The 12192-nt window shown below is 40.4% G+C and overlaps 1 protein-coding gene across 1 annotated transcript in view; it reads right to left on the minus strand.

Annotated features, from left to right (window-relative positions):
- The window catches only part of KIAA1549L (KIAA1549-like ortholog), a 55266-nt gene that overhangs the window by 14629 nt on the left and 28445 nt on the right, over positions 1–12192 (minus strand). Inside the window, exons 12-14 of the mRNA XM_009872839.1 lie at positions 7734–7912; positions 5906–6123; positions 643–772 (exon numbers count right to left, since the gene is read on the minus strand). Coding sequence (XP_009871141.1) covers positions 643–772; positions 5906–6123; positions 7734–7912 — 527 coding nt within the window. The remainder of the gene's footprint in view (positions 1–642; positions 773–5905; positions 6124–7733; positions 7913–12192) is intronic.

Consider the following 12192-nt stretch of genomic DNA (forward strand, 5'->3'; position numbering starts at 1 on the left):
GGGCTATTTGCAGCCTTACTGTGGGTACACACAGTGTCTGCTGGCACCCAGTGCCTGTTCAGAGCGCACAAGACACCTGCCCGGCACTGGCTGCGCGAGTTCCTTGAACCATAAACCAGCATCTCCTCTAGCTGGTTTTGACATTTTCCTATGCAAAACTCTCCCAGTTCTGACGTACTAAAGGGACAATACACATTCCTAGGGATTTCCACAAAACACTGACACCTGAACTTAAGTGAAATTCCCAGAAGCTGTTGGTTGTTCTTCTGAGTCAGAAGAGCAGCATCAGGGGTACAGAACACACACAGGATTTTAAGTGCAACAAAAAAAAAAAGCTCAGTGGCCACATACTTAGAAGAACCATCTAAATTCAAAATTCAACATTTTGGCAAATAATGAGTTTCAGGATAAGCGTTTTGTTTGCATTGCAGATTGTAAAATGATGTGCAGATATAAAGTAAATGAAAGAGTCTGTGCTCTGAATATCCTGAGCTGTTTTGAGGATGCTGAGTGCAGATAAAGTACAGTAACATTATATACTCAATGGCACTCAGGCTTGCAGCTTACCAAGTGTTTCCTGGTTTTAGGAGTACGTTAAGACTTTGCCGAGCAAATTTCCCTGCATGTATGTGATAAACTTACATCATATCCACTGTTCCGGATTCCACGTCTAGGTCTTTCTCGAGTCACAAGAAGATCCATTTCAGTTTCTCCTGGGCTAGGACTGTTCAAAGACTGCCTGCTTCTGTATACAGAGTTCTTCATCGGTTGCCTAGAAATCATGAAACAAGAAAACAGTGAAATGAAGAGGAAACAAAATTGACAGGCAGAAGTTACTAATACTTACCTTTATTCTAGAATGATGAGGTTCGTAAAAATGCCACTTTATTATAGGGTGTTCTTTCTGCCTATGTGGAAGTGCTAGATATCAGTAACGTTACTAAGAGATTGTTAATTTTGTTCACTGTTGGAAAAAATAAAGCCACGTAAAAGACATGGACATCATATGTGGGAGCTTATCCAATGAGGTATGTCCTAAGAAGATATATTTTAACCCTTTTAACCTTGGCTGATACGATTCAAATTCATACAGAATAATAGGACCTCCCACACAATCAGATGGGGAGGAGAGATTTTGATTGCTGATCCTGAGCAATGAGAAAGAAGCGGAATAACGCTCCACTGAAACAAACACCCAGCAAAGTGAGTGCAAGAGCGACAGGAGTGGGAGGGAACTGCTTTTAAGATGCTGTTTTTAAACAGACAGTTTGGTAACTGGGCACAACTTTGAGAGCTGTGTTCCCTGGGAAGAAACCACTTCCAGCATAGCTCTGAGCAGCAGTGGGGCAAAGGCATCCTATGAGCTTTCACCACTGTGTGCTCAGAAGCAAGGGGAAGTAAATGTAATAAAAACACCATGTAAATCGATACCCAAAATATCCTATAATCTTTCCAATGCAACCATTTCTTCCCTTGTTACTGGTAACACAAAAACAAATATAGCATTCCTACACAAGACACAGAACATATCTGTACATAAACTCTTCAGGAGCGGCTGCCCAAATCATGATACAGGGACTTCGTGCTTCATCAAGCTGCACCTTTTGAGAAGGTTACATCTAAACCAGAAAAGTTTAGGATACATTGGTGTCCTCATGTAACTGGCCATTAGTAATTTTCTTGCATATCCCAGAGAAGTGCTTCTTCCCTTGTAGATCAATATAGATCAAATACTGGAACAGTGGTTTCATTTAATAACACAGTAATTACACTGTTGTTAGAACCTGATGTCAAGTTAATTTCGCCTAGTCACCCTGTTTCTCTTCTTTGTGCAATTATTCTGCTCAAAATACTAGAAGTAGGTCAGGCCACCTAACACATCTGGCACTTGGAGCCAGCAGTTCCCAACACAGATTGATTGGAAACATACACTTATTCCTTGTTTTCCCAAGGCTGTCCTGGGTAGCTACTGCTACCCAAGTAGTGATGTAGCAATGTTGTGTGTCCACAACATTATTTTGCTCAGTTATTTGTAAGAAAGCAAAAACATCCTTAGCATATGACACTCATCCAAGTACATTTTTACAGTAGAGAAGTTCAAACATGACCAGCAGGTTTTTTGCCCTTCAAATCAAAACTTAGCAAAAGATTGCTGCTGTGGCAGGGGGTTCAACACAGCAGTGAGATGACTTCAAGGCTACAGTAAAGGAGGGTTTCAAAAGCAATAAACATCAGTCAGAGCACAACAGCCTTTCAGCTATGATGGATAAATTTGTGGGAATCAGAGAAGAGGTGTTTGCAGAAATTTGAAGGGAGGGGGCATTGAAGGGAGAAGACTTGGGTGACTTCTCTGATCTTCTTCTATGCTTGCCAGGTAACTTGAGGGGAAACGCAATCTTGTGCTAAGGTTTGACCGAAGGCCAAATTATGCTTAAAGTTTAATATGAGTTAGTAAGTGGGGTAAAAATAAGGTCTCCAGAGTTTGAAATATTTGGGACTGCCTGAACTGATTAAAAAGATACCTACAACATCTGAGATACTGAAAAGCCTGGGACCAGTTCTGTAAGTGACTCAAGAACCATCATGAAATGAAAAGACAGAGTCCAAATGAATTCACTGATAAGAAGAAATAATTCTTCAGATACTACAGATTTGGTACACAGAACTTTTTGCCTTAACAGATTAGAGCAGTAGAAACTGGTTTGCAGAAATCCAGACAGACATTTGCATGATCAGGCACGATAAAAGGCAGGACAAAAAAAAAAAAAAAAAAAAAAAAATCAATTTCACACTTCAGGCACTTTCAAAAGGCAACTTTCAAAAAATTTTGTGTGACTTTAAATCACAAATCTCCATGTGCATGTTTGAAAGTCCCAAATGCACTGCCAAAGCAGAAGACAAACAGATGTTTTGGAATAAATTTCTCCTATAAAAATAATATTGAATAAATTCAAGTGCCTTATCTAGTTTCTTCCAAGACTATACTGTTGATATTACCAGAAAACACAGGGAACTAGGTTATGCTAAGGCTAATCAGATCTGACAATCTTTATGTTCCTACATTAAAGGTCTCTTAAAATTTCATACAGGTTTTACAATAGATCCATAAATCCTTAGCTGATGCAGTTGTGGTTTATTTTCTACAGGATTCAAATATACAGTGCTCTAATACATGCAGATTCTTGACCTGATTACAAACTATTAAAGAAAATCCCAGAATAGTGCATATCATCAGTAAGCTCTTAAAATTGCCTTGAGATTGCCAATTAACTCATTTAAGCAAGTTTTACTAATGAGAAAGGAGGTATGAATGCTGACAACTGGCAATCAAATGGGTTAGCAAGGGCCTTCTGGGAACACAACTGGAACATTTTAAAACATGAATTTTACGGTACAGAAAACTCAAAGGTACTAAGAGCACAAAACTATTCTTGAACAAATTGTATTATTTAGTAGCAATGTTGCAATGTTTTGCAAATCACTATTAAATACAACTTAAACCAAATCCAAAACGTAAAGGCGATCTTGCATATTCTAATCAACTGCATCTTTATTTACTGATGTGTTTTAGCAATGCTGTAATAGTGTGATTTAAGGTAGTGGAATATATGCAAAATAGAAGAGACTGGAATAGACCTTTTCTCTGAAAACTTCAAAAACTCTGACTTACTTCTAAGTGATATTTAAAAAAATGAATTGCAATTTTTCAGTTTTTAATTGCTGTAACTATAATGATATAAACAATGATCCGAAGCAAGTTTTTTTCAATTTTATGCTATCCTAGATTTGTTTGAAAGCTATTTTATTTCATTATGTAAATACAATTGTATTGATTCAATTATCAATAATCAAAACCCATGTTACCTTGTAGTAGTATTATTATTTAGCCATCTCATTTTTAGCTAGAAAAATGCTGTCATGGGTGTTGCATCATACAATGTTCTGTTCCAGGTCTTAGGATGAAAATTTTAGCAGAGACTTTGGAATTGGTTTGTTTGCAAATATCTGCAACATCTGTGAAGTTAATTAAATGCTTTGCACCTTTACAGGAAGTACACCAGAAATTACTCTTCTCTCTTCTGATGTAAGGATACAGGCTATATATTTAACAAGTAAATCCGGCAGTCAGCCTTTTATGGTTCAGCTACACAACAGAGGAAATCATTCCTCTGCAGCAGTTTACCTGCCTTCAAGCAGTTTTATATCATGCCAGTGCTCACTATCTCAAATAGACTATGACAGGTTTACACCACACACTAGAAAACACACAGAAAAAAAAAAATAAACAGATTCTGGGACCTTTCAGCACATTGGCATGTGAACCAAACCACATCAGTATATTTAACAAAAAACAGATGCCCAGCATTAAAGTTTCACGTGTCATGTTTTAAGCATTTCCTACACGGCGTGTGGCACAATAACCATCCAGAGAAATGTCTCGGTGCTTCCCTACATGTACAGCACATGGTCATATCAGTGTTTCTACTGCTCCATCCGTATCTTCTGGACAGATCGTGCAGATGGAGCAGGACTATTCTGTACTGACGTTTCAGTATCTTACCTTTCCAGTGCACTTGGAGCAATTTATTCCCCCCTCACTGGAAAATTGCACAAGGAAATAATGATCCAGACGTAGCAAGGACAAAGTCAAGTCAGCAACATTTTTCTTCATTGACCATTGCAATGGCCCATCAGGAGGAATATCCTTCGGTTATTTAACTCTAGACCTAGAGAAGTTCATCTGACCACAGCTTTTGCCCATATTCTGAGCCAACATTGCTTTTATATTTCTCAGTGCAGTCGTCTTCACCTCTGTGCCCCAAGGGTAACTGCTGAAGCTGCACTGTGTGCAAAGACTGTGTCACCACTGATGCTTTGACTGCAGTCACAATTTATGCTCATAGAAAAATCTTGTTCTGAACTAGCCAGGAGAGGCGATCCAAGATTGCCACCTCCAGGCACGAGGGCCATTTCCAGAGCAAATGTACTTCAGTTTCCCTTTTTCTCTAATGGATCAACTGCTGCCGGTCCCTGATTACAGTAAGACCTGCTCATGGTGCAAGGTGCAATGCACTTACAATCCTTGCCACCTCCACCACCCCTAAGGAAGAGCAATCCACATGCTGTGGCATTCAGTGTGATCTCCTCTTTTCAGCATGTCAGCTTGTGTGACAGAGAACATCAGCAGCAGAGCAGGTCCACCCACAGGAAGCTCAGGCAGAATCAGCACATACACTCCTCCCTCAGCTCTAAAATGGGGAGATGAATACTACTGATGTGCCATCCTCAAGAGACAGTGAAGTGTTAATCAAACTTTAGTACTGTTACACAATAAGCCAGCTTCACATCGCAGATGAGCAAATTATGAATTTGTTAAAGGCACAGGAAGATCACCAATAGCAGGTAGATGTGCAACCTGACAGAGACCATCTCTGCAGGATTTACTGAAACACATGGACAACCCACTGGTCGTGTTGTCGTATGCCTTCTGCAATAGTTATGTTCAGATTAAAATAATAATGATAAAATAATAATAGTCCTTAACTTTGGAAAAGAACAAATTCAGATGCTAACTTTATAGCTTAAGTTCACTCTCAGTATTACCAAAAACATTACTACCACTTTTTCTATTTATCTTACTTGAAAAATGACTCACAAAAACTTACAACAATCCCTTCCTTTATTTTTTGTCTTTGTTTCTTTCTTTTTAACCACATCGCAGCTTTACCGTACAATAGCCTTTCATAAATAATCATGAGTTATATGAATCCTCTTCATGAAGTAGGAGGGGCTGGCTGACCATACAACAAACAGTTGGGTCATTATGAACACTCACTTTGAATCCCTACAACCCCTACACAACAACTTTCCTCCCAGATAAAGAACTGCATATTAAAAGCCTCACCTGTTCTTAGGGTCAGCAAATGGAGATGAGACATCTGCATCTGGATCCAAAATGTGGTCAAGTTCTTTCTGGTTTTTCTCATACATCCTTTTTCTCTCTGTCAGCCCCTTGTTGTTATCAACCTGCGGGAAATCATAGTACCCCTTCCTCTTGGCTTTTAAGCGTAGCTTGTTGCGGTAATGTTCTATATCGGACTTCTGCTTCAAAGCCTTGTTCACCTAAAAAGCAAAAAGATGTTTAAAGGATGGTTCTGGGCTGGCTACTTCCAAACAACATTGTCAGAGCGTATTTGATGCGCTGCATTTTTCATTCTACAGAGCGCATTTTGTACCACGCCGTGCCATCTGTAAGCAGCGAGGAACTGCAAGTGAACAGAGTCACTGCATTTTTATGGCTTGGCAGATGGTTAAATAATTTTAGCCTTAAAACTATGTACCATTACAACAGTGACTCAGATACACCCACTGAAGAAAAACACTGATGATGTTAGCCACTTGTCGTGACCCAGCACTGTCAGCTTGGTTTGGGGCACCACAAGGCGAACTCACCACTGAGAACCCTTCTAAGGGTCACGTAAGTACAAAGACATTGCCCTAACTCCAAAAAACCTTAAATAAGTTATCACTGATGGCTCGGGAATAATTCTAGTGAAATACCATGATATGTTCCTTTTGTTTACATGCTTCCTTACAATTCTGTTACAGCCTCTGTCAGAGACAGGATCCTTAAATGGGTGTTTAGTCTGACTGGGTACAGATCAGGTCCCACGGATGCTCCTAAGTATTAAGAAAATTTCTTTCCTGCTTCAATTTGTCAGTTACATGGAAGTGAGCAATTTATCTGGGCTTAAGACTTCCAGAGTCAAATTCTATGGTTTTCTCACAAATTTCAAGAAATCTATGTGCAAGAGAGCACACGGCACCAGAAGTGCCATCCTGCTGACTTACAAGAAGTAGATGTCGAGATCTAAAGAAGTCAAACAAGTTTGGAAACTATATGGCATGTTGGGGCTTAAAATACAAGTATGAAATGGAGCACGACAAACTTCTCCAATCCAGGCTCACATGGGAAGCCTGATGACACCGTCTTTTACTCTTTTTCTGGCAGCAGCCTCCCTATTAAACAACACTAGGGAGATTCTGGCTGATCTTAATGACTGCTGCAGTGCGAGTTTACACACATAACACCTCTCTGGCTTGTGCCCGTTGTGTTTAAAAGCCTCAGTCTTTCATAAGTAGACTATCCCTGATTAAATCTACACAAAAACATGAATAATCATGTAAGGGTTGAAAGCAAAGCACAGTTTTCAGCCAGCACCTGGATCAGACACTGGTGCCATCCCACTTTGCTGCCCAACAACTGCAGCCCCTGTGCACAGGCTGGAGTGCTGACTGAGCAAAGCCACCGTCCTCGTGCATCCCTTCCTGCTCTGGATGAGATGTACTACTCTCTATAAAAAGATCAGCTTGGCACCCCAGTGATCTATACAAATTCCCAAACTCAGCCACAGAGTTCATACAGACAAAGATCTTATTCTGATCTCTACCTTCATTACTTACTTTGTTAAACCAAACACTACAGAAGAGAAGGATATTGGGAAGGTAAGGGTAGAGAAAACTGCCTCTCCTGAGGTCACATACGTTCATAGATGTGTTGTGAAAGAGCAGATCTCAAATTCTCAGACCTCTGAGCCCACAATGTTAATGAAACTTTACACAGTGTCAGGGTGAAAAGCTTCCACCAGCCCGCCACTCTAACAGACCTCAGATTGTTCCACCTTGGGAGGCAGCCAGAGAAGCTGCCGCAGACACTACCAGACAGTCCTTACCTCTCCATTAATGATGGCAGACTCCTGGCTCCTATCTGACGCAGCATGAACAGCAGGTAGTGCCACAGGTTTGATAGCTATCAGCTGTACTGACCCAGAGGAGGTGTCAAAGGGGTCAATGGCAGATTTGGCAATGTTATCAAAGAGAATGCCGCCTTCCTCTTCATCACTTATGGCCACTAAAACACATCAAAATTATTCAGCATAAAGACACATTTTTACAGCATGTTCAAGGTGAAATTCAGCAAGCACATGCTTTTGATTAATGATATGCTCAGTACATTCAAGGAGCAGACCTTGGAGACCTTTACACTAGAAAAAAAAAATCCCCTTATACTACCAATAACAATATATTCAAAGGACTACCTGGTACTCTGCCCAAAAAAGGCTGATTGCCCCTCTGCACTAATAAGATGGGGAAAAGGAGATAAAGAATGTCAGAAAATTGTATGAAAATGACAATGAAAGTTTAAGTCACCTTTTCCTACGTGTCACATGGAAAAGACGTTATATGCACACGTGAGCTTCCACATGCCAAGGCACTATTAGTTACACCTGATCTAACCCACATACAGTTTTTTTGTGTCTTATACTGCAAGAGCATAGGCATTCTCAACATTTTAAAATAAACCTACTGGTCTTAGCAAGAGTTAATGCTAAAAACACTGTTAAAACAAAAGCATTTTGTTAATGTGTGTTAAAACATGCTTAAGAAACTGATGCTGTCCAAGTTTGTTAATTAATTTTGCTTTGTAAATCAGTACCTCAGGTAACTGTAAAGTAAAATCATTAAAACTTCTTAAGACATAGAAAGCTTCTGAAAATGTTTAAAATCAAATATTTTAATGGTGAAGCATCTTTAGTTTAAATTTCTATGTAAATTGGTAACTTTCACATACCATTGGGCCCTTTCTCCTTCAAATTTTGTTTGTAAACCTGCATCACCTTGTTAGCTGTTGAAACTAAAACGTTTAATCCTCTTTTGGGAATAAAAGAATGACTCTAAAGCATGAGCAGAAATTCTACAAAGAGATCTTTGCAAACATTTTTGAATAATTATGCTACTAGAGGGAAGAATGTTTGCTCCATCTTCTAACTGACAGGAGCAGAGATCCTCTGGTAAGGAACAAAGTGGTCTGCTCTATATTTCCTCTGAAAATACACTCTGGTTTAATATTTAATCACTGCACAAATTACAATGGACTTGTATAAACTCAGCAGCTTAGATAGCCAATGATTTTGGTAAGAAAATATTTGACAGTTGTAACATAAAATATGAACCTACAGACTAAACTCATTATGTTTCTGTCTGTACTCAGCATGGACTGGAGTTGACACTACTTGAGCTTGCAAGAAATACACGAGTTAAATCACTCTGTCTTTAAATATTGTCCCTCTGGCTCCACAGAACTGTCCAAACACGACAGAGTCTTTAGTGGGTCTGAAATCTTCTCAGCCCTCTTTGGTTTGTTCAAACACTCTGAATTTGTATGCTCACCCAAGCGAGCGGATCTCCTCCTGTGATCCCTGAAATTCACTGCTGGATTCCCACTGACACCACGCTCCCAGGGCACCACGCCATCAAAAACAGATGAGGGAAGAGATATTCGCTTGGCATGGATCACGCTTGAACAAGAAGGTCTTGTCTGTAATTCATCACTGAAGCTTCCACCTTACCCAAAAAAGGTACCTCAGTTGTGACAAGACTATCTCCAAGAGAGAAAAAGTTTGTCTGAATCACATTTTTCATTGACAAAGATGGTTTCTCATCATGATAACAGCTGAGGTCAGCCTGGATAGTATCTCATTGGCAGTTCAACTACCAATAAGTTGTGGAATCCCTTCTTCTTGGCTGCCTGTCTCACGATTTGCCTGAGCCAGGCATGCCCAAAAAACCCTGGCTAAGCATCAACTTATAAAATGCAATTCTTTCCAAACATCCTGTGTTTGGATGCCTCACGTAGAAAGCACCAAGAAGTGCAGCTGTGTTTGCAGCCCAGTGTTTAAGAAGGGCTGTGCTTACCGAGACCTCAGCGGTGCTCTCCAGGCACCCACAGGGCATGAGTCGCTACAGATGGATGGGTTGTCTCCTCAGACCTCATTTCAGGATCAGAAGACAAGTGTTTTGCCTAATTAAACAGAATTCCTCTGGTTCAAAGACTCATTAGAGAAAAGAAAAATTAAGGGTAAAGAGAATCAGGAATCACAGATGACAGCTGCTTCTGATGTGGTACACTAACCCCAAAGAGCCCCCTCACTATCAGCCCTCTCCTTGGTGAGCACACCTTCTGCATCTACTGCAGTGCTACTGCAGGGAAATAACTGCCAAATGGGTCTAGAAATTGGAAGTCTATTCCACGTTAACTTAGCATTTGTTCATTAAATGACATTTAGAATATAAAAGTAGTTTTTCAATTGCCCTTCTTTTCACCAATGAGTGATAAAAAGCGTCTGTGATCTGCAGTTCCTGGCACGCCGCTATCGTTCATGTTGGCAGTGAACCACAAGCAGATACTGCGGGAATTTTAACATTTGCTCCTATCCATCTCTTTCTGGGAGAATTTACAGCAGGTATTTACAACATAATTGAACCACAGCAACCTCTAAACTTTAGAAAAACAAACCAAAGGGAGCACAGAGAAAAGTGAGAGTCCTGAAATGTTTGCTTCTGGTGTGCATCCCTGCCCCAGACCTGTACACCCATCTGAACACAGCTGGGTGAGCAACGGACAGGCAGGAGAAACTGCAGAAAACTGCCCAGATACTCTTTATAAAGTCACTCACAATAAGCACACTTGCTTCTTACAGTTAGTGACACTCAAGGTGATGCTTCTAATGTCTGTTTTTTAAGCAGACTCATACTGACATTCCTACAGATTCACTGTTCTACTCTTGCTTGCACTGTCTGCATGCACACAGAGCAAAACTTAGAACAGCAGCAGAAAAGAGAAAAAAAAACAAACCACCTTAATCACCTTCTTAACAGTAGTTTTCCTTCTCTGAAACACCTTGGGTAGATATCTCATGCCACGTGATCCACTGAAATCAAATTACTCCTTCTAATCTCCTCCTGTGACTGAGGCATATGAAGACATACCCGAAGCAACCATCTATTCAGGTGGCGTGCCAGTGGCAGTGAAGATCAGCGTGGCACTGGGGTTTTGAAGAGCAGGACAATGGCTGAAGCTTTATCTCCACATCACTGCAGCTATCAGCTCACAAGATTTGCTAAATTCGCGCTCCTGCAGGGCCGCAGCTCTGCACGGAGCCCGGCCGGCGATGCCAGCAGGTGGTGCCAGGGGACCGGGCTGGGGACTGCGGCTCCCAGCCCGTAAGGAACCCAGCAGCCCGGCGAAAGACCGGTTTTATCTAGTTACTAATCTGTATTTTTTAAAAAAATATTATATAAGTTATGCGTTGTCAGCCTAAGATTTCGATACGAAGGCTACAATATTTCTTCTCCCTCTCTCTTTCCTTCCAAATTAAAATACATTGGAAGAGAGAAAGGGAGGACTGAAATACTTGCCTGTAAACAAAGAATAAGAAAACCATGAAGCCAAAACCTATGAAACACTTGCAAGCAGGCAGACGTGCTCTGTCTTCTCTTCAGTGGAGTTAAAATTTTTCAAAAATTTTGTATAAAGCAAAAGCAAACGTTCTAACCATACCTGTAGTGGTTACCTATATTTTGACACAGACCAAACTATACTACAGATCTAAAAGGAAAGAGCCCGCATATCAGTACTTCAAACAGAAATCTTGATGTAAATTAATAATGGGGAAATAATTTTCATTTTACTGAAAATTTCTCTATATAGAAAAAAACAGAAATTTTCTACATCATTTAAATCATTTCATTTGTCATCTGACTGTCCAGAAAGGTAGAAACCTACAACAGAAGCCACTTCTTCAAGAAAGTAGTGGTCTATGAGTTTTAAAAGCTTTGCAGAAATTGTTTTCAGTTTGCACAATAAAACCACACATTTGTCTTCTGCAGTGCCGACATATTAGTCCAGACTGCCCTGACATCCAATGGCATGAACATCTACACACTCTTCACACTGTTGCTTGAATGAAAACTGCTGTCAGACTCAATTAGTGGCAGAGTAAAGCTCATCTGGAGAGGAAGGCAGAGGTGAATTAAGTAATACTTCATTGTGCAACCACCTGCCGATCCCAGTTCCTTCGGAGGCCCATCGCACACGTCATCTTAGCAACATAGGGTAAGGTATTTTCTTGCCATGAGAAAAGCAATCAAAAAGACTGGCTCAAAAAAAAATATTTAAAAAAAAAAAGAGATAAGCTGGGTTAGCCATGCTGATATAAAAAAAGCCAAAGTATTTTTGACTTACTCTATGCAAATTCTACCCCACCTGTGAATACAGCACCCGGATGGCCCCACTCACAGGGTGTGGGCAGCTCAGAGGTGCTGGTTTTCTCCCACTCCCTCTCCAGGGAA

This window comes from Apaloderma vittatum, unplaced genomic scaffold (assembly GCF_000703405.1).
Source record: "Apaloderma vittatum isolate BGI_N311 unplaced genomic scaffold, ASM70340v1 scaffold36707, whole genome shotgun sequence".
Taxonomy (NCBI): Eukaryota; Metazoa; Chordata; class Aves; order Trogoniformes; family Trogonidae; genus Apaloderma; species Apaloderma vittatum.